General features: G+C 42.2%; 1 protein-coding gene across 5 annotated transcripts; it reads left to right on the top strand.

Moving 5' to 3' along the window:
* Positions 1 to 1,392: 1,392 nt before the first annotated feature.
* Positions 1,393 to 27,036, top strand: LOC128425561 (dnaJ homolog subfamily C member 13). 5 transcript variants are annotated; one of them, XM_053412217.1, is made up of 57 exons: positions 1,393 to 1,554; positions 4,188 to 4,268; positions 8,672 to 8,747; positions 9,254 to 9,403; positions 9,864 to 9,905; positions 10,002 to 10,202; positions 10,306 to 10,512; positions 10,617 to 10,712; positions 10,875 to 10,966; positions 11,202 to 11,368; positions 11,625 to 11,704; positions 11,798 to 11,967; positions 12,068 to 12,100; positions 12,846 to 12,945; positions 13,038 to 13,145; positions 13,273 to 13,428; positions 13,618 to 13,674; positions 13,771 to 13,892; positions 14,056 to 14,131; positions 14,284 to 14,379; positions 14,467 to 14,607; positions 15,557 to 15,574; positions 16,284 to 16,366; positions 16,501 to 16,654; positions 16,771 to 16,874; positions 16,971 to 17,130; positions 17,215 to 17,277; positions 17,364 to 17,465; positions 17,671 to 17,775; positions 17,962 to 18,164; positions 18,278 to 18,362; positions 18,472 to 18,626; positions 18,866 to 18,911; positions 19,011 to 19,165; positions 19,292 to 19,493; positions 19,589 to 19,704; positions 19,848 to 19,926; positions 20,011 to 20,146; positions 20,251 to 20,435; positions 20,564 to 20,638; positions 20,744 to 20,863; positions 21,079 to 21,474; positions 21,564 to 21,677; positions 21,762 to 21,878; positions 22,095 to 22,272; positions 22,359 to 22,450; positions 22,532 to 22,631; positions 22,752 to 22,826; positions 22,917 to 23,029; positions 23,116 to 23,285; positions 23,386 to 23,428; positions 23,521 to 23,694; positions 23,782 to 23,961; positions 24,434 to 24,574; positions 24,663 to 24,806; positions 24,919 to 25,018; positions 25,910 to 27,036. In XM_053412217.1, the coding sequence occupies exons 2-57, from the start codon at positions 4,201 to 4,203 to the stop codon at positions 26,005 to 26,007; spliced, it is 6,819 nt and encodes a 2,272-aa protein (XP_053268192.1). In that variant the 5' UTR covers positions 1,393 to 1,554; positions 4,188 to 4,200; the 3' UTR covers positions 26,008 to 27,036. The 5 variants fall into 5 exon arrangements, with proteins under 5 accessions (XP_053268192.1, XP_053268193.1, XP_053268191.1 ...); XM_053412218.1 differs by lacking the exon at positions 1,393 to 1,554 and adding an exon at positions 2,211 to 2,261; XM_053412215.1 differs by lacking the exon at positions 1,393 to 1,554 and adding an exon at positions 3,680 to 3,881.
* The last annotated feature ends 806 nt before the right edge of the window (positions 27,037 to 27,842 follow it).

Below are 27,842 nucleotides of genomic sequence, written 5' to 3'. Positions count from 1 at the left end.
TTGGTAAATCAATCTATTTGCAGAGGGTTTATTTGCACATTTACACCTCACTCAACCAACCATTGGGGATCTTTCAACACGCAACCTTTTAAGTCAGATGGGAGTCAACATGGCTGCTTCTCCATCAGTTAAACTAATTTGAGTCCAAATGAGCTGAATAAAGAATTCATAGAGATAAAGTCGCGCCGCCTCCTTATCCTCTGTCACTGAAGCCTAAAGAATATCACTATCCATTCTGTCAAGGCGGGTCCAAAGAGAAAAGAAGGAAATTCTTTCCCCCCTGAATGTCTCTCTTGCTGTAATTGAATTAGACTAACGGGCAGCGCATGGTTGGTCACCTAATCAGATGCCTCATAATGTGACCGCTCTGTGCCGTCCCGCTCAACTTCACTGTGCAACATCAGTCAGTCACAGAGGCCAAGATGTTTCCCCTTTACCTTCAGTCACGGTGAGTCGCCTGCAATTTAATTCTGGATCTAGAAACCACTAGTTTACAACAGTAACCAGTACAGGAGTTTGTAAAAGGCCAATGTGTTGGTGTTGTTGTGTTTTAGCTCGTGTGGCAATACTTGTGGATGTTGATGTTCAGCAGCTAGTCTGTGAGCTATTTTAGAAAACTTTCAAAAATATAAAAAAAGTGGGTGATTGATTAGCAAAGGGATGCAGAGAAAATGAAGTTCATGTAAACTGCTCGTGAAAGCATGGAAATAGTGCTGCTATGTGTGTGTGGTGTGTTTGTTTGTGTGTGTCTGTGTGTGTGTGTGTGTGTGTGACGGCTGTACTCAGCAGGCATAATTGTGCTAAACCTGACTAATGCTGTCACATGCATTGATGTCACACTGTCCCTAGAGGGCACAGCAGTCATATCAACCCACAGAATGTATTCAGTGATAATAAGAATTAAAAAAAATGGTTACTATAATATTATAAAGATCCTTTACATTTATTTTAATTATATTATGTTATATTTAATATATAAACAAATAATAAAAACCAATCTAAATTATAAATACAAATTAATGTAAACATCTTAAAGAATAGTCACACTATTGCACGGTGTTGCACTAAAAATGAAAAATGACAAAGAACAAAGAAATAAACTAAAGCTAATAAATGCATTCAGCTAAAGAATAGTACTCATTCTATTCGGAAACAGTAGCACGAAAAGAAAATACGTTTGCCCCAATCTATGAAACCACTTCTGCCCATAGTCTGTCTAAACTGTTCCCAGGTCAGTTGCGTCAGTGTGTGTTTATTCAAACCCTGAGGGAACTGATGTGAAAAACTGATCTGGAGTCAGGTCCGTCGACACTTCCGCGTCCAGACAAACCAATCAGCTGACAGCCGCATGACAGGGCAGGGGCGGCGCACGCGCAGCGGCACACTGGTGGTACCAGGAATATGGCAGCGTCCTGAGCCCTGTCTGGGGGAACACGGCGTCACCGAGCACCTCCAGCATCACAGTGGGCAAAACCGAGCAGCTCCCAGCCGCAGTCGGAGGAGGGTGGGGGGCTGAGGGTCCGCTACGAACAACGCCCGCTAGCGAGTCGACAGGTAAACGCACCCAGGAGCAGCTGCCACTCTCCCCGCAACCATCCTCTCCATGTCCGCTCCACTGGAACCCGCTGCTAGCTAGTAGCCTAGCAAGGCTCACTGGTATGCTACAAGCTAGCTTGCGGGCTAGCTCAGCGTTAGCCTCCCCCCTCCTTCAGTGCGTTTTCACTCGCATTTTACAGATAAACGCTGATAGCTAAAGTGTCCGTCGATGTTTAGATGCGAAGCAGCGGCGTAGACATTAGCACGAACGGCGCTGTCGTGCTTGTTTTTAGCCGGTTAGCGAAGCGCGTAGGCCCGCTGCGATAAAGCTAGCTGCCCGGGAGCCAGGTAACGTCAACTCCGCCTGTCATGGATGCAGTTGACAGATCGGGACGTTTATCACCGCTCATCCGTTTAACGGTTTAACAATTGAAATGAGACGTTTTGAATATAACATTTATCTTTATTTCTGCAGACATCTGTGAATTGATTGGATTAGTGTGTTGCAAGCAGGGCGTCCGTGCATTTCAGCCACAATCATACGAGGTGATGTGTGAAGTTTTCGGGGGGTTAAATGTTCCTGTGCTGCTGGTGAGATTGCTTCATTTAATTGGCAAATAAACAGAGGCCATTGCAAAATGTCCTCTGTGCAGGGACATCTTTAAAAGAGGGGGAACCAGCAGAATGTTCTCATGTCCGGACTGAATTCACATTTTATTCTGAAGGTCCGTATGTTGTCATTGTTTTGGCCCATTGTATATTTGCATATGTAGTTTTTGCAGTTGCTAGCCGAGGTCTGGTTTGGGTCTTTATCATAAAAAATGCTTATGACCATATAGTGATGTAATAGTGAGCACATGATTAGGTTAACCCTTGTACCTGCAGTTCGCCTGCTCTTTATGTTTTTATTAAAGAACCAGGTGGTAGAACTGCAGCTGTGAGAAACTGGGTGAAAATGACACCGTTTTGAGACGTAGTTGTCATTAAACATATCGTGGCTGTAACTGGTGCCTTTCCAGTATAATGCAGCCTGTTGCAGTCTGTCACAATCCTATTAGCAGGGGCTTTTTGCAAGAGCCTGTATGCACTATAGGATTGTTCCCACTGCCCCAGCTGTCCACATTACAGCATGTAGGTATATATCAATTATCAAAACTCAGATGTTGTGAGACCAGTGTTGAGCAAGTTATTATGTTAATTCAGTGTGTGCTGTAGGCTGCATTCCTATTTCATTTCCTTCCCTGTCTTCTCCTCCTAAACTGAGACCATGAATAATGTGCTATTGATCTGCATACTAGCAGGAGGAACTGGGGGGGGTAATCACATGATCCAATCCTCGAAGCTGCCGTCATGGTTCTCTTTACAGGCATCACAGTAACATGACAGAAAGTGCATTGACTCCTTTTGCAGCAGTGCTCTGCTTGTCGCTCACATCTATTGTGCCACTATCAGCCCCCTGCTCCGTAACACATTTAGTATTCAGCTCCATGAATTCATGTTTGGAAAAAGAAAACAACGTCGATACAAAACTTGGCCCTGCACTGTTCCTGGCACCTTTTGTTTGTCCAGCACAGGCATCAATCATTTGTAGACGTTCTCATCCAGTGTTGTAAAAAAAACCAGGGTGTATATCTGTGTCCTGCCCCAGACACTGTTGGTGAATGGTGGATTCCATCATGTGAACCTACTTTTCTGCTCCCTGCTTCATTTGCGCACTGAAACGTAGAGGAAGGAAAAACAGGAGTCAGATTTTTCCAGGATCCTGGCAGAGTGCTGACACAGGTTCCCCTTGTCACTGTGCAGTCGCAAGCAAATTACTGCACTAAGGAAAGGAAAGGCCGTTATTCCCTCCTTTGTCTGGACAATGGTCTGGTCACTATCAGTTTGTCTTTCTAGCTTTCATCTCTAAACTACCATCCAAAGATGCTGTGTGTCTTATTTTAGAAGGAAGCTCTCCAGATCTAGTGACAAGGAAAATTGATCCTTGTGAATATGCTGTCCTGGTTTGAGTGTGTGTAGCTGTCTGATTACAAATAACAATGATCTTTCATCCAAATTAGTCACCAAGGCTGTTTATCTAAAGGGGATCAATAGACCACACCGGCTCTGCACCAGACGTTATTGACAAATGCTCAGCTGGTCCACTGCTGTGTTGTTTTTGTGCCTGTGATAACAGCATGGATTGGAAGACCTTTACTTCGTGTATTTTTTGCTGAACATACTCTCCACCAGTGGAGATATCCGAGGGGAGAGGGTTGTAATGATATGGAAGTGACGCGCTACCACCTGCATTGAAGCTATGTCTCGTAGCTGAGGTTATATGAGTGAAGAATGGGTGGAATCAGGTCTGTTGTCTCTGTAGCCATGGGAGCGTCTGGTGGGAGTCTCTTTATATGAGCTGCAAAATGTTGAAAGGCTGCGTTAAGTGTGTGGCAGTGTGGTGGCATGTGTGCTGAATGGATTTGACATAGGAATGACTTGTTAAGGTCTGGGTGCTGGTTATATGGTGACTTGACTGAGATCCTTCCCTCCTTGTGCTGTGTAACTAGAACATATAGAACATTCAATCTTCCACCTTTCTATTATTTTCTAAATGTTTGCTGTATCTGGTTTGAATATATGGAAATGCTAACTTTTTGTTTGTGTCGTAGGTCCTGTGAGAAGATGAATGTCGTCAAGGACAACAAAGACCTGGCCTGTTTCTACACCACCAAACACTCCTGGAGGGGAAAGTAAGACCCACTATTTGTTTTTTTCAGCCTAACCGATTGGATTTCAGGATTGACGGCAATGTCTGTGTCACGTCGCCTCTGTGTCCGTTTACGAGACAACTTTAATGTCGACTCTTCTGTTTGTCACCTTGTGAAGGAGGTTTAGGAAAATATTCCAATCCTGACTCAGGGCTTCCATTGTGTTTACTTCCTTATCTCAGCCAAGGATGGCAACGTCTGCTGAACACTGATCAGCTGTGGTGTTTCTGTAGAGCTGTGCAGCCGTATGAAATCTAAACTAAAGAAACAGACTCTGATAGTGAACACAGCACAGAACTGGTATCGAGCAAATGTCATCCACATACTGATGTTTTTGTCTGGACACAAAAGAATAAAAAGCTTCTTAACCTAAGGGTTTATATATATATATATAATTATAATGTTATTATTACTATTACTATTACTACTATTATGTCTTATTTGTCTTAATATTTCTATAAAAAATACTAGTACATAGTCCTGAAAATTCTCCAATTGACATATTCAATAGTTTGACAGTATGTATGAAAGTCCCCTTTAAATCTTATATACATTATTCATGATCTGAATTATATATATGTACAGTTTGTTTTCATTGTACAGATTATAACTTATTCTTAAATTACACATGTCAATGTAGCCCTAAGACTAGAAGAGACTCAATCTAATACAGTGGTCAAGCTCCAGTTGGAGCAGTGAGCCAGTGGGATCACATTACCAATACCTGCTTTCTAAATGGCCCCATTAAGGCTCGCCATTGACTCTGGTAACTTAACCAGGGCTGCAGAGCATTAGCCGCCACTTGAGCTTCATCCGGCTAATGCTTCTTGAAGTGTCCGGCAGAAACAAGTGCTGATGCACATGTGATGGACAGTGGAGACTGATGCCCAACCCAGTACACCCTTACTGGTGGTTTGTCTAAATTAGTTTGGCACGGGTTAGCTGCTGGTTCCATGACCCTCCGCGAGAGACACAAAGCTGAACATGAGAAAGCAAGAGAAATGAAAATGAAACCGTCTTTGGTGCTTGTGTAATATAAATCTGTTTTTCTCAGTGAAGTGTAACTACATATGACTCGGTCAAATCAGGTTCTCCATAACCGCCGGCTTGTGTGCAATCAGCCAACTACTCACTCAAGTCTACTTGTTTTACATTTTAATCTTTGATTCTATTAAAAAAAACAAGTTTTGCTTCGCTGTGTGTGAACATTTCATAGCCTCTGGCCTCCACTTCAAATCAATTTGAGCATGAAGATAGAAAATGTCTGTCTGCATCGGTCCTGTCCCACATGCTCGATAGGAGTGTGCTTGAGTGAGGAAATGTATTCAGTGTTTTACAAAATGAATATTTACTGGACACATCCTCCTTTGATTCAGAAAACTAGTGTGTGTGTCATCTGCATTTCTGCTGTTTGAAGAGATTGTATGAAATCGTCAGAAGGTCAACAGAAAGCGAGAGATGCTGAAAGAGGATATCCTCTTTTGATGCTTGCTTCACAGACACAGATATTGTGGGCCTCTGTTGTCTTCAATGGGTATCAAATATTTCACAATAGTTTTCCCTTAAAGGCCAAAAATAAGGAGTAATTTTGACACGGTTGTTCAAAAAGTGCCAGTTTTGTTTTTTAAAGATTTTCTGCAAAGACTAGAAGAGGAAAGAGTAGTTTTTCCGTGACTGCAGAAAGTGTCTCTACGAGGTTATCTGCTGAATACTGAGTGACACTCAGAACTAGCCTTTAAAGCATTTCTGCATCTTAGACCTAAAGAGTTGTAGCGTGTCCAGTTTGAGTATCAGCAGCACTTCCCTTCTCTGTCTGTGCTCATGATCAAGTTTAATTTAAGTCTTGTGACTGTAGCTTGTTGAGTATATTAGATTTGTCGGTTTCTTCCCAATGAAGGGCAATTTCGTGATTTTTAGACTAAAGATTTATCTTGGTTTTATTTGTCATTTCAGAGTTTTGCCATTCCCCCCCCCCCAATTTTACAAAATATCAACATATTTCTTTGTAAGACTTTATGTTACTCCTTGAACAATTAGGAATAGCTGTTACAAATACATGATATGCTTGTTGATATACTGTTACATGGGTTGTACTGTAACTATCCCTTTATTCTCTAGTGTGTGTTTGTGGTTCACATTCAGCTCTGTGTCCACACGCTACACGTATGAACTCCAGTGTTTGTTCATTCTTGGTTAGAGGATTAAGCAGCGTTGTCCTCGCCGTGTTTTTAGATATACAAATCTGTTCTCTTTGTGGGAAATAGAGATTTGTTTGTCACTATACAAGTGCATCTTGAGAAATTGAGCCTGTTTAAAGAGGAGTGGCAGTTGTGAAGAATTTGGTCAGATACAGGAAGTTGCTTAATGTGATACATTATGAAACCGTGGTAGTGGCAGAAAAAGTTTTAAAGACTCACTGTACAGTAGAACCTAATGAAAAGTAACCTGATACTTATCACAATCTGTATGTATGATTTTAAGTGGGATTTACATCATGTAAATCAATCAAATGGTGGAAAGTCTTGTCTGTCCCTTTCTTACCTACAGCTGCATGAGTTAAAAGGTCACTGGTTATGTTGAGTGTGTGGTCTGATGGATGAGTCTCTACATTGTGATCAATATACCAATTCACCTCATCCCTCGTTCCTACACGAAGGTGGTACTTTATTTCTCCTTTGTTTTGAGCACTACATCACTTTGTTATGACGCTGTCCTCAGAGGCACTTTGCAGACGCATCTGACTACTTCTATCAGTCTTTGTGGTTATCTTTCAATAGTAAATCGTTTTCATGATCGTCTATTTGTTCTTTTACCATTATTTTCAAAGAACACTAAATAAGTACGTGTGCAAAAAAACAGCAATTGGATTTTAGCCCACTCCTTTTTATTTACAACCGGCACACTTATTAAAACTGATCATAAGTGACTGGCTTCGCCTTGGAAAGACCAGTATAGTATAAATGAAACATCATGCATTGTCCCCCCCCCCCCCGGGGAGGGTCAGATATTGCCTTCGTTTTACTATAGAGTTGGCGGGGGGATAAAATGAGTCTAGAGAGAATGAATAATTGACGAGGTCTGTGCTGACACCCAAGTTAAGACAGCCACATAGCACCAAGGTCATAATGTGGACAGAGGCAACACCCTGAGATCAGAACGGAGTTTTGGTCTCATTCTTTGTCAGATGACATAACCTTGCAGGGAGAGATAATAACATCAGTGAAAGAGTTTACTTCTTCAGCCTCTCTAATGAAGAAGGTGTCCAAAAAAAATGACATGACATTTGCACAAGGAGGGAGACTGACCGTGGGAGTAATATTCCACTTCCGCCTTGCCTCAGGCTTCGGACTGTCCTGTCTCTTTGTGTTAAACATGGACTATGTACACAAGAACAAATGCATTATGTGGAAGTAACCCTCACTATTTGTCTTTCTCATACTCTGCTTCTTTGATTGCTCCAGTTCCCTAAATGGTATCACCGCCAGTTATTTAGGATGTACGAGACAGAAAGGATCCCAGTCAGCATGTTGAGTGTACAGTGGAGGTGCTAAAAGAACATGTTGTACGGAGATGAAAATACATTTGAACCCTACCACCACTCTGTCATTCATCACCTCAGGACACTTCCTGCCTCACCTCAAACTTTGCCCGAATCTAAAAACCTCAAATGACCCATTTTCAAATCAAACCACAGGCAGAATCTTATGGATTTTGCACAAAATGCCACCTGGAACTGTTGATGAACCACACACCACCATTCTGCACGCTTGTACCACACATGCACACAAATTCACAGAGTGTAACATGCAGAAAGATTTGCAAAATAAAACTTCACACGTCCTTCCTACTATTTGAGAAGCTCCCTCCTCTTTTAACACTTCAAATTAATTGGTCTTTTTTGTTTCAGTGTCATAAAGTGACTCATCAAAAAAAGCTGGAGGGACCTAATATGATAAATGCATTGAAAGAATAGCAAATCTCATAGTAATAATGGATCGAGTGGGGATTTACTCAGTCTTATTTTACTCGTCTACAACGAGAGGCAGCAACAATAATTAACGGCTGCTCGTTTATTTTCACTCCTGCTCACATGATGTCATTTTGCAGCTTTAAGTGCTAGTTTATGATCTGTTCTCATCATTCCTTCACCCTGTTTGTGTATCATCTGCGTTACTCGCTCATTAAATGTCTTGAAACTGAAATAATAAAGCTCAACGGTTGACATCATCAGGTAACTTACGTCCAGTGACGTCACCTGTCCTTGACTCATCATGAGCCCAGAGGACAAACAGACGTCACACCGTCGTCTGACTTGCTGCTGCTTCCAAGTGCAAGCCGGTGATGGTTAAGCTTTGTTTCTGACTCATCTCATCTCTGTGTTCAAGGTACAAGCGAGTCTTCTCAGTGGGGACACATGGCATTACAACTTACAACCCTGCTACGCTAGAAGTAACAAATCAGGTCAGTATCTGTGTGTGCAGCCCGTCAAAGAGGAAGTCCAGCGTCATTCAGGGACTAAATCTTAGTTGTAGTTATCCATATCTAGTATATCCAGTCCCAACAGGGTTGTTTTGAAAATATAATAATGTTAAAAAAATACATTTGAACAACTTAAAGTCCCCTTTGTTAGCAGTTAAATCCTATGAAGATGTATTTAATATTTTTACACTTAATAAAGTGTCATTCATTATCTGCTCATAATGTTGTTACAGTTGTTAATAAATATATTAATAAACATTTGTATCTGCTTGTAACTTCACTATAGTATGTAATAAAACATTATTAAATGTTTATATACTGCTTATAAACTGATAACCCACAACATTAAAACCACATTTTAAAGTTGTGGTTGATGGTGTCAATGCTAAATAGAGGAACTTTACCAGAGATGACTTGTTAATATTTGAACTTTGTGTGACTCTGACTTTTGTGTTCATCTGTGTGTTGTTGCTGTTTATGTTTACCAGTGGCCTTATGGAGATATCTGCGGTATCGGTCCAGTGGGAAAAGGTCAGGGAACAGAGTTCAACCTCACATTCCGCAAAGGCAGTGGCAAGAAGTCGGAAACACTCAAGTTCTCGACCGAGCACCGAACAGAGCTGCTCACAGAAGCACTGGTGAGAATAAGAAAGGACTCACCGCCATCATAGAGAATGATTAAACCGACCTCATACACACATTTTTTAACACAAAGATCTCAGGTGTGAGGTTTGATGCAGCACATTATTGCTTTCTCAAAGTGTCACGGCTGCACATTTTTGCTGTGTTGGTAAAAAAGAAATGAAATTTGCAGCAAAGTCACTACGTTCACACTGTTTGGGAATGCAGTGGTTGCAAATCACAGGCCCTTGGACTCGATGTCTGAGTTTATCACAGATGTGAATCAGCAGACAGCTTTTTGTTGTTGTGGTAGAAATAAGCTCATTATGCTGAGGTGTTAAAACACAGCAACCATGTTGGGTATTTCCCCATAGAACCAATTAAAAGTGTTAATATGTGGAACACCGCAACAATTTGACATGTAGCTGTGTAAGTCAGCACCATCGCATCATCTTTCTTTTCTGTTATCTTTCATAGAGATTCAGAACAGAGTTTTCAGAAGGAAAGATAACTGGCCGGGTAAGTACTACAGTCAATACAAATTTAAAATCACATTTGAGTGTATGTGGTGACTTATAACTGACCGTGTCTCACTACATGTGTGCTCTCCAACAGCGCTACAACTGCTACAAGCACCACTGGAGCGACACACGAAAGCCGGTATGTTTAGAGGTGACACCGGGCGGCATCGACCAGATTGACCCCAACACTAACCGGGTGGTGTGTTCCTATGACTATCGGAATGTCGAGGGCTTCGCCGAGGTCTCTGACTACCAGGGAGGATTCTGCATCCTCTATGGAGGCTTCAGCAGGCTGGTATGCATTTATGGAGTTTCTGTGTTTATGCTTCAATGGATTTTGTTATTTTCTGTCTCTGCTAACATACGATTTTCCTTCCCTGTGTCCTGTTTCCTCATAGCATCTGTTTGCCTCGGAGCAAAGAGAAGAAATCATCCGCAGCGCCATCGAGCATGCTGGGAACTACATTGGCATCATGCTACGACTGAGGAAGGAGACTCTTACCTTCGAGAACTTTGTGACGGACCGGCTGGGGAAGTACAGCTCGGATGAAAGCATAACTTCAGTGGCAGAGTTCGTGGTGCAGAAGATCACACCTCGTCACCCGGTCAGAACATTTAGCATCATCTTGTTTCTCACAGTTGGGTCCAGGAACCTAACGGGAGTCTCCTTTACAGATTGTAATGCTCTCTCTCTCCTGATTTCCTCCAGGAACCTGTTAAGCGCATCCTGGCACTGACAGAGACATGTCTAGTGGAGAGAGACCCAGCGTCATACAACATAGCCACCATCAAACCCTTCGGCGAGGTAAACACTAAACCAACAGCAAGTCATACCATTTTTTTAGGCTGAAATATCCCGAATCTCTCTCTCTTCTCTCTCGTCCTTTAAAGTTCAATTTTAACTGCACCACCTGTGTTTATTTCTTCATGTATGAGTTGAGTCAGTGAACGTTTCCTCTTCCTTCAGGTATTTTCTCTCATCTGTGATGTAGACAACCCTCAGGTGTTTACTGTAGAGTTCATCAGAGGTCAGATCCGGAAGTTCTCCTCCACAGAAAGGTAAGACATACATCTTTCTTTATGTGTGTGGTGACACTGCAAGTCCTGTGTTTTTGTAAATTGTCTTATGTAAATGTATTAACCTCTTTTGTCCCTATTTTCGGTTCTATTTATATTGTTTAGAAGATGAGAGCATTTCATTCGCATGTGTCTGCTGCACATCTTAAACACGTCACCGGTGCTCCCCACCACTCATCAGTGTCATGAATTTAACAACATTTCTTTGTGTGTGTAGGGACTCCCTGTTAGCCAGCCTACTGGATGGAGTCCGTGCATCGGGCAACAGGGACGTGTGCGTTAAGATGGCCTCGACGCAGCGAGGGCAGAGATGGGGCCTGCTGAGCATGCCCGTTGATGAGGAGGTGGAGAGTTTGCATCTCAAATTCCTGGCAGCACCTCCCAGTGAGTCAGAGTCCTTAATCCTCAGGAAGCCAAATGTATTTGATAACGTTTACATTGGTTTATATGAAGATTTTATTTTCAACTGTTTCTTGAATGCTCATGTCCGCGATATGATATATGATATTAGTTATGGGGTTATGTTTGTGATTACAGACTCACACAGCTGCTAACAGGGCTGTGGTCTCTTGGTCTAGTTAAAAATGTCAGGTGATGTGATCTTTTGTTAAATTCTTCCTTCCCTCTTTCCTTTGCTCAGATGGAAACTTTGCGGACGCAGTGTTCAGATTCAACGCCAACATATCGTACAGTGGAGTGCTGCATGCAGTAACCCAAGATGTGAGTGTGTTCGGCTCCTGAGTGATTTACTCACCCATCTGCTCAGGCAGGATTCAAACTAATTTCCCCCATCGCCGTTACTTTTCTCTTCAGGGTCTTTTCTCCGAGAACAAGGAGAAGCTCATCAACAACGCCATCCTAGCTCTTTTATCCCAGGAGGCCGAGCTGCCCGCCATTAACGCTGAGCTGGAGAGCCATTTCCAGGCCATACGACGCCTAGTGGCCTCCAAGGCTGGCTTCCAGGCCTTCACCCAGCTGCCTAAGTAAGGACGCAACAGATGCTCTGCTCTACCTTCTCACTTTATTTCTTCAAATTACACTTTTGTTGGGCTGCTGGTAACAGGCATGCTCTGTCATTCCAAGGTCTGGTCAAGGGGCTGGACTCACAGATGCTACGTAAATATCAATCCATACATCTCAGTCTGCCCTTTGTCCGTCTCTACTTCTTCTCCTTCTCGTTTCTTTTCAAACTAACCTCTTAGCTGTCTGTTGGTCGGCCTCCTCCTCCTCTTTCATCTTTGCTCTGCTTTCATCTTAGGCCTTTTACAGGCACTTCAGAGCAGAGCTTGTGTCACCTCACTCCATTCAGTCGAGCTGTCTGCCTTGATTTGTCTTGACCTTTCACTCTCGCCATTTCATCCTCTTATGTTTGTGGCTTCATCTCTCTCCAAGTATCTGCTTCAGTCCATCTATCCTCTACATTTCTGGAAATAAAAAAATATATACAGAAACTTTGAGTCTTTCCGCATCACTGAGATGTATGAGAGAAACTGTATTTACTGTTTATTCCTTGAAGCAAATGAGCCAGATTGTTTTTTCCTGAAAAATTCATTGCTGCAGTTTGGTGTCTCCCTCACACAGACACAGATCTCTATAAATTCTTAGATGTTTTGGTTTTGCTTTGAGGAAATCCTCTTTAATGATGTTATGCTCTGAAGTTCAGTAGAAAAAAGAAACGAGCTTCTACTAAAGCAATGAATTCTTTGTGTATCCACCCCCAGACCTTTTTGTTTTTAATAATACATTTTATGTTTTATACTCTACTGTATATCAGTTCTATATGTTTTTTTTTTTTTTTTTTCAATGCATGTTAGATTTAGTAGTGTTACTAAATCTGTGAATTTATGTTTGTGTGTTCTAGGTTCAGGGAAAAGTTGGGAGTAAAGACGGTAAAAGCTTTAAAAAGGAACAACAACAGTGTGACACATGCTGCTATAGACATGCTCTGTGCACTTATGTGTGTAAGTAACCTGTTAGCTATGGAAATACCTTTCATTGATTGCTACGTTTCTTGCTTTTGGGCTGAGACCTTATCTTGTGTCTTTTACTCCAGCCGATGCACGATGACTATGACCTGAGGCAGGAGCAGCTGAACAAGGCCTCCCTGCTGTCCTCTAAGAAGTTCCTGGAAAACCTCCTTGAAAAATTCATCACTAATGTGGTATATTGCTTTTCATTGTTAAAGCCTGTTTCAGCATCAGCTCAGGCTATCAGGCTGATGAGGAACTGGAGATGGGGTTTTTTTCAGGGTCACCACGCTCATTTGTCCTTCTCGTGCTTTTTTACAGGACCAAGGAACAGGAGCGTTGGTCATCAGCTCCTTGCTGGACTTCTTAACGTTTGCCCTCTGCGCCCCCTACAGTGAAACCACAGAGGGGCAGCAGTTTGACATGCTGCTTGAGATGGCTGCGTCAAACGGACGCACCTTGTTCAAACTCTTCCAGGTGGCTGGTTTACGTACTGATGAATAACTACATCTGCTTTAATATTTTCAATTCTAAACCTGCCTGTTTGAAATGTTTGTTTGGCCTGTGGTGATGCTGGTTGCCACATATCTATTTAATAGATAATAATATGACTCCGATAAATTCATTACATTCTCGTGAACTGAAATCTGTTGTTCTTATCTCTAGCATCCCTCCATGGCCATAGTGAAGGGAGCTGGGCTGGTAATGAAGGCCATTATTGAGGTACGTATTTCACGGGTTAGCTGCTCTTCAGCATGAATTATTCTGTCTTTAATGTTCGTGATTTATGTTGCTAATAAACCTGCATGTTTGTTGTAGGAGGGAGACAAGGAAATAGCCACTAAGATGCAAGAGCTGGCCTTAAGTGAAGGGGCTCTTCCAAGGCATCTGCACACATCTCTGTTCACCATCAGCTCTGATCAGAGGATGCTCACCAACAGGTCCAACCTCAACCAATACACACTTAACAGTTTTCTTTCAACCTGAGAAACCTAATATAGCAGTCAAATAAACTACACTTTTTACAGTAGATAAACAAGAAGGCATATTGTCTGACAAATAACACAATGGCTCAGCTGCTTACATCACATGTTTCCTCTTCAGACAACTGAGTCGTCACCTGGTGGGACTGTGGACAGCAGAGAACCCTATTGCCATGAACCTCCTGAAGAGGATACTGGTACGGCTCCAAATCTGCCCAGTTGGCACTTTTAAACGAGTTTTTGATGCTTGTCCAATACTCATGGCAGAAACTATTATTGTAACGAAAGTCTGGCAGCTTTGACATCCTGTTTAAGTTCACTTTGTGATCCTCTCTCACTTTGCTCTTAGCCAACAGGCCTGCTGGCTTACCTGGACAGTCCTGACCCCGTCCCAGAGAAAGATGTGGACAGGATGCACATCCGGGACAACTTGAAACTCGCCCAGGTATCCAGACAAATAAGGAGTTTTAAATATAATCAATGCTTTGTATTTCTACATGGTTCTTAACATGTGTTTCTGTGTTTTCCACAGGACCAGCTAAACCGAAACAGAGTGCCTGATTGGCAGCGGCTAGCTGGCAAAGCAGCCAAAGAGGTGGAGAAGTTTGCCAAGGAGAAGGCTGATATAGTTCTGATGCACTGGAGAGATAAGATGGGCATAGCACAGAAGGAGGTGAGGATTTATTTTCCCTTACAAAGTGAGTCAAAAGGCTGATTCGCTAATCAGATATGCCTCTGCTGTTGTTGCTGCTGCTGCTGCTCTGGTTTCTCTAGCTGTTGCTCATCCTGCTGTTTCTGAACATCGAGTCCAGTGACAAACACAGCAACATACTTTTCAGCTGCAGCTGCTTTGCATCTTGCTTTGGAAGCAGAGCTGTTGCTTCCTGACCGAGAGGAGCATATATGTCAAGATGCAGTGCTTTGTATATTTACTTTCCAGACTGCATGTGCAGCTTTTTTATTTGACAAGTTTTCCATTACAGGTATATTTAGTCTGTGCCCCATAGTCTGTTGTTTTGGTAAATGTGTTATTCAATTCCAATGGTCACCTCTCTAACTTTCTACCTTTGTTAAGATGCAAATCTAGTAGATTCAAGATAATTCAGATAGGACCTGTGAACCTGTGTGTCTAATAGAAAGTGTGTGTGTGTGTGGTTGGGTGGAGGTCGACGGTGTCAGCTTAACTGTTGCCTGCTCCTGCCTGCTTCAACAAAATGAATTCTATCTTCAAACAAAGCTGTAACTCAAAACCTTTCACCTGAATGTCACCGTGCTCTCGTTTTCCTTTTCTTCATTTTCAAAATGGCTGATGCTGATCAACTGTGCATTTTGATAGGCTTGCATTCACTGGACATTTCCCTGTCACAGCCAGTACTTTACATTTGCACCTCTAACGCTCCCTTCATATTTGGTGTTAGCATGAAATCTAGTGGATTATCAGATAATAAATCTGCAGGATTTAGTGACAGATTTGTACGAAACTGTCTTTGTATCAGTAGCCTAGTGACCTGTGACCCTGTTGTAATTCTCGTGTTTGACCCAAAGAACAATAACCTCTCTGTGTTGTCTCTACCCTACCCTCCCTCTGTCTTGTGTGGTTTCTCTGCTGTCAAACAATGCAGCAGGACAGAAATAACCTGGTAAGTAGGATTGACCAACGGGATCCATGCCTATATTCTCTCTCTCTGACCAAACCGTGTTTCCATCTCCATGTGGCATATTGAGTGTGTTTTTTAATTCTGACAGTTGATGACCCACTGCCTGCTCTATAATAACATATTACACATTACATTTACACAATAGATAACAACGGCATTTGAACACGTCTCTTCTTATCCTGATCTTAGTAGAGGACGTGTTCAGAGAACCTGTTGTGTCTTGTATCAACAAATATTTGACCCATTTAGTTTGACTCTTCAGGTCATATTATAAACATTGTCTTTGCAGCAAAAATATTCGGTGGCCTAATTTTGAAAATCAGAAAATGCTCAAAAGGCTGTTTCGAAATTTACTATGTGCAAACGCTGACTCATCCTGGAAGAATTACAGAACAGACCGAATTTTGGGATCCCATCTTGGTTTTTGTATTTCATAAACTTATTGTCTCTGTTGGTGCAATGTTGACTTTCTTTTAACAGGTTACTGTTTTTGTCTCATCGTTCTAATATCTGACTTTTTTCCATTCTTCAAAAACATTTTTTGTTACTGGTGCCATTCATTTCAGGTGTTGTTGTCTGTGTATCATGTTGTCGCCATTCTAACTCCTCAACTCTCTTTTTGGAATAATAATAATATTCAATACTGATAAACTGATGCGGATCTTTAATGTTTCCTGTCTTTCGTTTGCAGAACCCAAACCAAAAGCCTGTCATCCTGAGGAAAAGACGGCAGCGAATAAAGATTGAATCCAACTGGGAGCTTTTTTACTACCGGTATGTTATGTCCCATAGAGAGAACTATAGTCAACCCAGGGTCTGGACCATGTGTTGTGATCATCTTGATTATTGATCATTATTTATTTATCATTTAGTTACTCTCCTAACTTTCTTTTTCCAATGTTCTCAAGATTCCAGGTCGACCATGCACGGTCCAACCTCATCTGGAACCTGAAGACGAGGGAGGAGCTGCGGGACGCTCTGGAGGGGGAGATGAGAGCCTTCGGCGTGGACCGCGAGCTTGGCAATGCCACCGTCATCTCCTGGAATCACCAGGAGTTTGAGGTTTGTAGCATTAATTTATAACTGCGTTTGATAAGCTCCCAATGCAATACTGCTGTGAATCCCCCAAAGAGACTCAGGGTAATTTCTACATCTCATACGAATATATATATTTGCAGGTGAAATATGAGTGCCTTTCAGATGAGATCAAAATTGGGGATTATTATCTGCGTCTGTTGCTCGAGGAGGATGAAAATGATGAATCGAATGCCATCAAGAGATCGTAAGGCTTCAACCAAACTAGCTGCACAAATATTATCATTATTATCTGAATCCCAACATTAGATTTTACGTTTTTTCTCTCTTTCTTTCCTCTTAGATACGAGTTCTTCAACGAGCTCTACCATCGCTTTCTGCTTACACCCAAAGTTTCGATGAAGTGCTTGTGCCTGCAGGCGCTCTCCATCGTCTATGGCAAGTGCTTCGAGGAGATCGGCCCCTTCACAGATACAAAATACATCGTGGGCATGTTGGACCGAGTGAGTACGGGGAAAATGTCACTGCAAGTGTGCATAAATACAGGAATGAATCCCAAAACCTAAAATACACCTCCGTGGTTTCAGTGTACAGACAAACTGGAGAGAGACCGAATCATCCTCTTCCTCAACAAGCTGATTCTCAACAGAGTGAGTTGATAAAAGCAGCATCACCTGTTCATTTCACCCACTTTTTTCTTTGTGTCCTGAATATTTATTCACTTTCTATTCTTCAGAAAAATGTGAAGGAGGTGATGGATTCAAATGGAGTGCGTATCCTGGTGGACCTGCTGACGCTAGCTCATCTGCATACCAGCAGAGCTACTGTGCCCCTGCAGGTAGAAAACATCACTGCCTTGGTTTTAGAGTCACATGACATGAAAAGTATGGCTCCATTGATCTAATAGATCACACATGACACAGGATGTTGTAGTTCTCACTGAGCCATGGATAGGATTTAATTCAACAGTGACCCCAAGCGTGAGAATCTTTTAATTAATCTATGTGGCGTGTGTCAAACAGAGTTCATCTTCTTTTCCACAGACCAATGTGCTGGAGGCTTCGCCCGACATGAAGAGGGAGAGTGAGAAGGAGTGGTACTTTGGTAACGCAGACAAAGAGAGAAGAGGACCTTTCAGTTTTGAGGAGGTATGTAATCCTCTTAAAGGGACACGGAGGAAAGATTTGCGAACAATAGCTTATCAAAATATAATAAATGGAAATAACAATTCCCCTTGCAGTTGCTGCAGTTTATTTTTCAGTGTATGTTTATTTTACTTTATTTTTGTAGTAGCCACCCATGCATATCCTTGTGTTGTGTTTTTGTTGTCACAGATGCAGGAGTTTTGGAGCACGGGTGTACTGACGGCAAAGACACGCTGCTGGGCTCAGGGCATGGATGGTTGGCGCCCCCTGCAGGCCATCCCCCAGCTGAAATGGTGCCTCCTGGCCACAGGACAGGCAGTGATGAATGAGTCCGATCTGGCAACACTAATCCTTAACATGCTCATCACCATGTGCTCCTACTACCCCAGCAGGTGAGGACCACACAGACTGTCTGTGTCTTTTGTTTAATGTGATATGTTTTGATCGGTCCAGTAAATTAAGAGACCACAACTGTAATATACCTGTTTATTTATTTTTTATTTAGGGACCAAGATAATGCCATTATTCGTCCTTTACCTAAAATCAAGAGGATGATCACTGACAATGCTTGTCTCCCACACATTGTCCAGGTAATTGCACAGTTTGATTTATGTGTCCTTAAGATGCCATCTCTACTCTAATGAATGAATTTAAACAATATCATGATGGTCTTCTATTGTTTTTCTCTATCTTCTCCAGCTGTTGTTGACTTTTGATCCGATCCTGGTGGAAAAAGTCGCCAATGTTTTGTACCTGGTGATGCAAGACAACCCCAATCTGCAGCGCCTCTATTTAACTGGAATCTTCTTCTTCATCATGATGTACACGGGCTCCAACGTGCTTCCTGTTGCAAGGTGACGACTCACCAGAAACAACTGACGCATACAAACATCCTCACATGCCAGAATTAATTCCAGAGTAATAATACAAAATAGGTATATTTTCTATTTGGCTTCTTTTTCATAAACAAAGAAAATGTGTTGGTGGATAAGTATACAAAATGTATTCAATGGCACCTGTGAAGGATCAGAGTGACCTCTGCGTGTTTTCCTGTATGAGTTTGAGATTATTAATTATATCCCTGTGGTTGTAGGTTCCTGAAATACACTCACCTGAAGCAAGCGTTCAAATCAGAGGAGGTGAAATTGCTTTATTTCAGACACAGATCTAAATCTTACAGTATCAATTTAAATATTTTATGAATCCAACCTGACATTTGCATGTTTCCCTTTCCACAGTCTAAGGGTCCGGACATCGTGCAGCGTAGTGTTCTGGGAACGGTGCTGCCTGAGGCCATGGTGTGTTATCTGGAGAACTACGAGGCTGAGCGCTTCTCTGAGATATTCCTCGGGGAATTTGATACACCTGAGGCGATTTGGAGCAGCGAGATGAGGTAGAAATTAGTTCGTGTCATGTTTAATTAGGTTCTTCTCTTAAAGGACTTATTTAGAAGTGCAACACTTAAAAGCCACCGTCTGGTTTATAGGAATTTTAATACTTTTTGTTTGAATTTCCTCAGGCGCATGATGATTGAGAAGATAGCGGCACATGTAGCTGACTTCAGCCCCAGACTGCAGAGCAACACGCGGGCCCTCTACCAGTACTGCCCCATCCCCGTGATCAGCTTCCCTCAGCTGGACAACGAGCTCTTCTGCAACATCTACTACCTCAGACATCTCTGTGACACCTCCCGCTTCCCGAACTGGACCATAAGAGATGCTGTACGTCTTTAACCGTAACCCTCTTATAAATGTCCTGCTTGCATTTCTCAGAGAGGCTCTTTTGAGATGTTGATCCACAACTATCATCCCCACAGGTGAAGCTGCTAAGAGACACTCTTGAAGCCTGGAAGAGAGAAGTGGAGAAGAAGCCTCCCTCCATGTCTGTAGATGACGCCTACGAAGTCCTCAACCTTCCCAAAGGACAGGGGCAGTGAGTTGACTTTGACTTATTACTTTTCTGAAATTCTTAATCAAATATTAGATACTAGGTCTCTAAAAATGTGTGTTTTGGTCTAGAAATAGAGGGACACCATACATTTAGCTAATATCTATCTAATATCGCTTTTCTTTCAGGCACGAGGAGAGTAAAATCAGGAAGGCTTACTTCAGACTGGCTCAGAAGTACCATCCTGACAAGAACCCAGAGGGCAGGGTGTGTATTACAGTCTTTACTGATAGAACATTTACTGGACTAAGAATGTCGTCCTATTTGTTTTCAATTTGTTTTTTCCTTCAGGACATGTTTGAGAAAGTCAACAAAGCCTACGAGTTCCTCTGCACAAAATCGGCCCGAATCCTGGATGGACCCGACCCAGAAAACATCATCCTCATCCTCAAAACCCAGAGCATCCTGTTCAATCAACACAAGCAAGGTAGGCAGATAGGTTTCATTTCATTTTGTGGATTTTTATTGCAGAGAAATTGATTTTTTTCTGTGATTTTTAAGTCATCTGGCCGCTTCTTTGTCTATAAACAGAACTGGAACCCTACAAATACGCCGGTTACCCCATGCTCATCAAAACAATCACAATGGAGACGGAGGATGGGTTGCTCTTCTCCAAAACCTCCCCGCTCCTCCCGGCTGCCGCTGAACTGGCGTTCCACACGGTCAACTGCTCTGCTCTTAACGCTGAGGAGCTGCGCCGCGAGAACGGCATCGAGGTAAATACAGAAATAAACAAATCCTGTAATATCAAGCTGTCACAATTAAACATTCAAGCTCTCTATATACTTGGAGAACTGGGAAAATGTGAATGATTGAATAATAAACTTTGCTTGTATTTAATCAGATGTTGTTGGAGGCTCTCTCTCGGTGTGTTGCTGTATTAACTGCGTCCAGTAAACCTGATGACATGGCTGTGCAGGTAAAATCATCACTAAACACTTGATTCTTTATTCTCTTGTTGTTCTTTGTACAAAAGAGTGTCGATGATTAATTTAACACTATTTTAACATTTGCTGTGCCTCAGGTGTGCGGGCACATCTGTAAGTGTTACAGTGTGGCAGCCCAGTTTGAGGAATGCAGGGAAAAGATCATTGAACTGCCCAATATCATCAGGGATCTGTGTCATATCTTGTTCTATGGAAAGGTGAGATGGTTTGAAAATATTTGAATATCGATTTGCGATATGAAAAAAGCACTTTTTGTCATAAAACGTTAATGCACAGGCCTAATACCCTTTGTAATAGTCTTGTTGTGTAAAGAGATGGATGGTGTGGTCGAAAAATCTTTTTTCTATGTTAATCACAAATCCTAAAGACGTGTTTTTTCCTCTGTACTGATCCATGTTGTCTCTTTTCTCAGGGTCTCCCAAAGACTGCGGCACTGGCCGTGCAGTGCATCAGCTCCTTTGCAGTGGATTTCTTCCTACAGACCCATCTGTACCATGCTGGTGTGCTCTGGCATCTGCTGGTGCACCTCTTCAACTACGACTACACGCTGGAGGAGAGCGGTGTGCAGGCGAGCCAGGACTCGAACCAGCAGGAGGTTGCAAACAGCTTGGCCAAGCTCAGCCTAGTAGCTCTCAGCCGCCTGGGAGGCTACGTCCAGCCTCCGCACAACCCGGAGGGAATCAATCCCGTCTCAGAGACCAATGGCATCGATGGCACGCCTCCTGAGAACCCCACCATCCGAAAGAGCTTAGCAGCCATGTTAACGCCGTACATCTCAAGGAGGCTGGGAAGAGGAACTCCTGCCGAGGTCAGTTGAACATATGGAAAGGAACATGGAATCTACTTATATAGACAAACACAACAGACTGACGTTTACATTCCCTGTGTTACATTTAGGTCTTGAAGCTGCTGAACAGTAACTCAGAGAACCCGTACCTGATCTGGAACAACCTCACACGAGCTGAGCTGCTGGAGTTTCTGGAGGGTCAACAGGAGGGAAACATCAAGAGGGTAAGATATTGACATTAGATTTAATAAGTAAGCTTTATGGTAGTAATCCAACAAATTATTAATGTACCTCTGTATTCCCTCTAGGGTGAAAATGATGAAAGCTTTGGTGCAGAGTTTGTGTTCACTGATCACAACAAGGAGTTGATAGTGGGAGAGATCTTTGTGCGGGTCTACAACGAGCAGCCGTCTTTTCCACTTGAGGTGAGTGAAAGATCAGCAAATACTCACAACCATATTTAACCTCTTTGTTTATGTTTTATTGTTGGCCCTTTCAAAATGTCCTCTGGTCACCACCAATAAAGCTTATCATGATCTATTGTGTGAACCTCCATTTTAGGTTTAGATTTATTTTTTCCATAAAATAGACAAAGGCCTTTTTACAATGTTGTAACGTTTTTTTATCACCTGGGCTTTTAGTATCCCAAAGCATTTGCAGCCAGTCTGCTGGACTATGTTGGATCCCAGGCTCAGTACCTCCACACTCTGCTGGCCATGAGTCAGAGTAACAAGGTGGAGTCCGAGCAGCACGCAGAGAGGCTCCGCTTCGCTGAGATGGCTTTAGAGGCTCTTCGCAATGTCATCAAGAACAACCCAGGTGAGATATAAGGCCTGTTTGACCTGAAGAGCAAATGTATATCTGGTGTGTTTATCTTCTAATCACGTTCCTCTGTCAACTCACAGGTTCGGAGTCGGAGTGTATCGGTCATTTCAAGCTGCTCTTCTCGTTGTTGCGGGTTCATGGAGCTGGCAAAGTGCAGCAGCTGGTTTTGGAGGTATAAACAAACTGTTCTTTAATCTGAAATACTGTAAATGTCTTCCATTGCTTGTTTTTCTCATATTGGTTTCTTCTGCAGGTTGTGAATACAGTGACATCAAACCAAGAATGTGTGGGCAACATCGCTGAGTCTCTGGTGTTGTCAAACCTTCTGTTGCTGCTGCACTCGCTTCCCTCCAGTAAGAAGATCTTCTTACACACAACAAACAACTCACTGTCTTATAGTTAGTGTGTCTTTTTTATCTGTAGTTATTATAGTGTTGTATCTTTGGACTAAAACCCTTCTTGACCTCTTTTAGGCAGACAGATGGTGCTGGAAACCCTGTACGCACTGACCTCCAACACAAAGATAGTCAAAGAGGCTATGGCCAAAGGTCAGTAAAATTCTTATTTCCTGTGGAGTGCTCCTTATTGACATGAAATCTGAATGCTCAGATGTTCCTGTTCATCTGTCTGCTCCTCAGGTGCCCTGATTTACTTGCTGGACCTCTTCTGTAACTGCACGCACCCTCAGGTTCGCACTCAGACGGCGGAGCTCTTCTCCAAAATGACCTCAGACAAGCTGGTTGGACCAAAGGTCAGTCTGAGGTGGAAAAGACTAATAAATGAATAAGAATGAGTCGGTTAAAAACTAAAACATGTTCTTTATTAACTCTGTGCCAGGTGCGTCTGACATTGATGCGTTTCCTTCCTGGTGTGTTCATGGACGCCATGCGAGACAATGCTGAGGCAGCAGTGCACATATTTGAGGGAACGCACGAAAACCCTGAACTCATCTGGAATGACGGCTCAAGGGAGAAAGTGTCCACCACTGTTCGGGAGATGATGATTGAGTACGACACTTTTGATTTAATGACATTTTACTGCAACCTAGTAGCTGGTAGAGTTCTATTTGTCTCACATGATTTTTATTATTTTAATTCTCTTTTCCAGGCACTTTAAACAGCAGAAGGATAATCCTGATGTGAACTGGAAAGTAAGAGCAATAATACTGATTTTATTCCACTAAAAGTGATTTATTGTGTTTGATTGAATGCAACACTAAACGTTCTTGGCCTGTGTGCTCAGTTACCAGAGGACTTCACGGTGGCTTACGGATCAGGACAGGGGGAGCTGGAGGTTGGTGGAGTCTTCTTGCGTATCTTCATTGCTCAGCCCGGCTGGGTGCTGCGCAAGCCCCGCGAGTTCCTGGTGTCGCTCCTGGAGACTCTGACTGAGCTGCTGGAGAAGAACAATCCACACGTGAGTTTACTCTACTGAGAAATGCAAATGAAATAGTTTTACTCTTTTATTCTCACACGTCTTACTGATGGCTCCGGTCTCCTGCAGGGTGAGGCCTTGGAGACGGTGACCACGGCGGCAGTTTGTCTGTTCAGCACACAGAGCCAGCTGGCTGACCAGGTTCCTCCTCTGGGTCACCTGCCTCGCATCATAGCCGCGCTCAACCACAAGAACAACGCTGTACCCAAGAGCTCCATCCGCCTCATCCACGTGCTGTCAGACAATGAGGTGAAGAGTCTCAATACACAGATTTATTTTGCAGATTCAGTATTTCCTCGAATAATTTCTTAGACAGTTTTGAAAAAAAATATCTATTATTGCAGGGATGTGTCCTTATTAAGAACTGTTTTACTCCCAATTTCTTTATATTTCATATATTATAAGTGAGTAAAAGTCACAGCTGTTATTTGGGAAATCATAAGGAAAGATTCCAGGAAATCAACAAAAAAATACAGGGCCAGCAAAATACTGTTTTACTTTGATGACTTATACAAAGTTAGAGCTTTTAACAGTAATATTTCTAAGCTCTGTGGGAACCTCAGCATGAAGCAGCAAAAAATATTAAGGGATATAGACTTGAAAATAAAGTCAAGCTCTTATTTGTAGAATAAACACAGCGCTGCTTGACTCAATGTGAACTTTTACTTCCTTACAACACATAAACTAAATCATTTATGTGTGTGTGTGTGTGTGCGTGTAGCTGTGTGTGCGCTCCATGGCTTCTCTGGAGACCATCGGCCCCCTCATGACGGGGATGAAGGTTCGGGCAGACATGGCCGGATTAGCCTGTGAAGCTCTCAACCGCATGTTTCAGAAAGAGCAGACAGAACTGGTCTCCCAGGTAAACCCTCAACATTATGATGTATTTTTTGTCTTACATGTTTGATGACTTGTCGCCGGACTAATTCTGTTGTTAATGAACTGAACAGGCTCTGAGGGTGGAGCTGGTCCCATACCTCCTGAGGTTACTGGAAGGAATCGGCCTGGAGACACTAGACAACCCGTCAGCGACCAAGGCCCAGATAGTGAAGGCTCTAAAGTCCATGACTCGCAGCCTTCAGTTCGGCGAACAGGTAAAAAATTATCAATCAAGTCCCTTGAATGATTACTACTGCTATTTATTTATTTTTAATTATGTTGGTTATTCCTCTCATTTGAAACCCTGCATCGATCCCTGCTGTGCAGGTGAATGAGATTCTTGCTAGGTCCTCGGTGTGGAGTGCCTTCAAAGACCAGAAACATGATCTGTTCATCTCAGAGTCGCAGACAGCAGGTTACCTGACAGGTAAAGTGTTTAATGAACTTAACCTCCTGTCCAACACAGTTTCCTAACAAGCAAAGAGTTTGGCATGTTTCCTGATTGCTCACAAGGTAAGTCCTACGTGTCTTTGAGCTGTTGTTGAATCTTGTTGCTTTGCTTTATCCTAACAACACCTCGTGGCTGACTCCTCACTTGTGCTTAAATCCAGAGACCCTGTTTATCTCCACGTCCTATAACTTCCTGGCTCTGCCCTTCCATTCCTTGTTGTCCTCCACATTTTCCTTCTCAGGGGTTTCCACTCCCTCTCTCCTTGCCGCCAGCAGCCCACTGCGAGGTGGGCTCTAGACTCCCGAGCTCGGCCCTCACAGCCCTCCTCTCTCTTGCTCTGATGCAGGTAGACGTTGACCTCAGTCCTAACGTCATTCCCTCCCTCTTTACTTTCATCTTCAACCTCCCCCCATTAATTTTTTTCATTTTCCATCCTTGAAGCACTTTAAACCATGTCATCCTATCTTCACTCACCGACTTCCTACCACAGCGTCAGGAATTTACTAAAATTCCCGTGCAAAAGTCAGAATCTCTTCTGTATTATATTGTTTTTGATGGGAAAACAAAAAAATCCTGAAGAAACATAAAATCTTGGCATTATGAAGTCGGCAATGGAGAAGAAAACAGTTCCTTTGTAAGACCACTCGACAAAATGTCAACCAAAGAATTTATTTGGTTTAGAAAGATTATTAAAATCACTGCTTCAAGACATTTATTTTCCTTGTTCTTTGGAACCTTTCAGTCGTTGTAGTGATCATCTCTTCACACATGCACGTGTTGATTTCCTGTAGTTTAGTTCATCGTTGTAGCTCCGTCCTCAGAAGTCCCACCTGCGCTGCTGCTCACCTCCCCTTCTCCCCCCTGCAGGTCCAGGAGTAGCAGGTTACCTTACAGCAGGAACTGGCACCACGGTAATGCCCAGCGTCCCGCCCCCTGTGGACAACGACATTGGAGACCTGGGCTGACGAACACACCCACAGACACACACACAGAGTCACGCCCAGGCACCCAGACTGCCCTGCAGCTCCACCACCGCGGCTCAGACAGAAACTGTTCCGCTCCCCAGATGAGGGGATGGACAGAGAGGAAGACGGAGGAGAGCGGGCCGTCATTGACTATCACCAAAATCTCTGCGACACCTCCTCCAGCATCACTCTCCTCTCCCCCTTCCAAATGGCACTCAAGTCTTCACAAACATTTTGAAATTGTTTTAACGGATGACCACGTTTTGTTTTTGCTTTGTTCCACTTTTCTTGTTTCTTCCAACAACACAGAAGTTTACTTTTTGTATGAATATATTTTTTACTAGATTCTTTTTTTCATAAGAAAGACTGAAGCTTACATTAATTGTCTTTTCTCCATTATCCAGTTCCTCTTCCCGATTGGCTATGTGTATATTCTGTGTACCTGAGGGTTGCCTCGACACGTCTGTGCAGAGGACCTCTCCAACTCTTGCATATATGTCAATTTCTTGTCTATATAAAGAATCCTCATTTGGAAAAGGAACAAAGTTAAAATAGGAAGTCATGAAATGGATGTATATGATTTCTCTCTTATCTCTTCTTAAGAAAATGCCACTCGAGTCCTCAGACTGATGATTCCATCCACTCTTTCAAGGTTGACGCAGATCTCAAAATGTCCAGCCTCTTATTCCTCTGGCTTTCACATTTCATTCTTCTCTCTGTCTTTCTGAAGGTTTTCTGTCTCTCGTTTTTTTTTTAAAGTAATTCTCCTTCTCTCTTCCTTTCTCCACCCCCAGAATGCAAAAAGCACTAGAATATTTATAAAGAATAATAACCACCAGAAATGAGCTTCTGCTACCATGTGACGAATGACGTTGATTCTGAATCTATGTGAAAGACTAGTGCAATTTGTGAAATGTTTAATGTAATATTACGTATATAAACTTTCTATATTGAATGTACATTGGAAAAAAATAAATCGGTCGCACTTGTACATAAAAATTTTAAGAATAAAAGGGAACCCACAGTGTTGTTCTTTTGTATTTACATTTGTGTTGTAGAAGTCAGATTTCTAAATTAAAGTACCAGTTAAAAACACGTCTTTTAACTTAACACACAGCCTCACATATCACTGAACACATTGATCTTCTGGGAATTTAAGGTTTTTACTTTACGCTTGATGGACAAAGAATTGATGCAGATATTTAAAACTGTCCTAGCTACAGCCCTACAGCTCAATATAAGAACAGACAGGGACTTGACTGAATTGAGAAGGTGTAATATCCCTTTGTTTTCAAGGGGTTTAACCCTAAAAAAGAACTGTTTTGTGCAGGATCCTGTATATGTTTTTTTATTTAAAGGAGAAATATTTGAAAGATGGTTTAAATACATATGTAGCCGACTAAAAAATAAGCTTAAAAAAAAGCACATTCAATTTTGCAGAGCCAGCTGTGCATGCATTGATATTGTACAAATATTCATGAATGCTACTGCTATAAGCATCTTGTCTGACAACATAATTACAGATGTGTTTAAAAGGATTTTAACAATCACTTATTAGATATATATTTTAAGTATAGCATCATCCATTTTGAAGAATAATTCTTCAAGCATGTCTGGATGGTTTTTTAATTGGCATAATAGACAATGATAATTATAATATGAACAGCTTGATTAGTGGCTAAAACATTTTTAAAACATTTTTATATTGAAGCTAATTTATCCCTATTGTGCAGGACAAATAACATCAATATTTTTGCCTTTCTGCACAGACATCATACAAAATATTCTACAACACTATAAATATATTGTTTTAGTTATTGTGCCTTTTTTGTGTT

The sequence above is a fragment of the Pleuronectes platessa genome, chromosome 20 (genome assembly GCF_947347685.1).
Source record: "Pleuronectes platessa chromosome 20, fPlePla1.1, whole genome shotgun sequence".
Lineage (NCBI taxonomy): Eukaryota > Metazoa > Chordata > Actinopteri > Pleuronectiformes > Pleuronectidae > Pleuronectes > Pleuronectes platessa.
This window is presented reverse-complemented; position numbering and strand designations above follow the sequence as displayed.

What these genes read in the sequence shown, in the direction of transcription:
- LOC128425561 (XM_053412215.1), top strand. An exon ending in GGAATCACCAGGAGTTTGAG is followed by an intron (nt 16,655 to 16,770) that starts GTTTGTAGCATT and finishes ATATATTTGCAG; the next exon opens with GTGAAATATGAGTGCCTTTC. An exon ending in GTCTCCCACACATTGTCCAG is followed by an intron (nt 18,363 to 18,471) that starts GTAATTGCACAG and finishes TATCTTCTCCAG; the next exon opens with CTGTTGTTGACTTTTGATCC.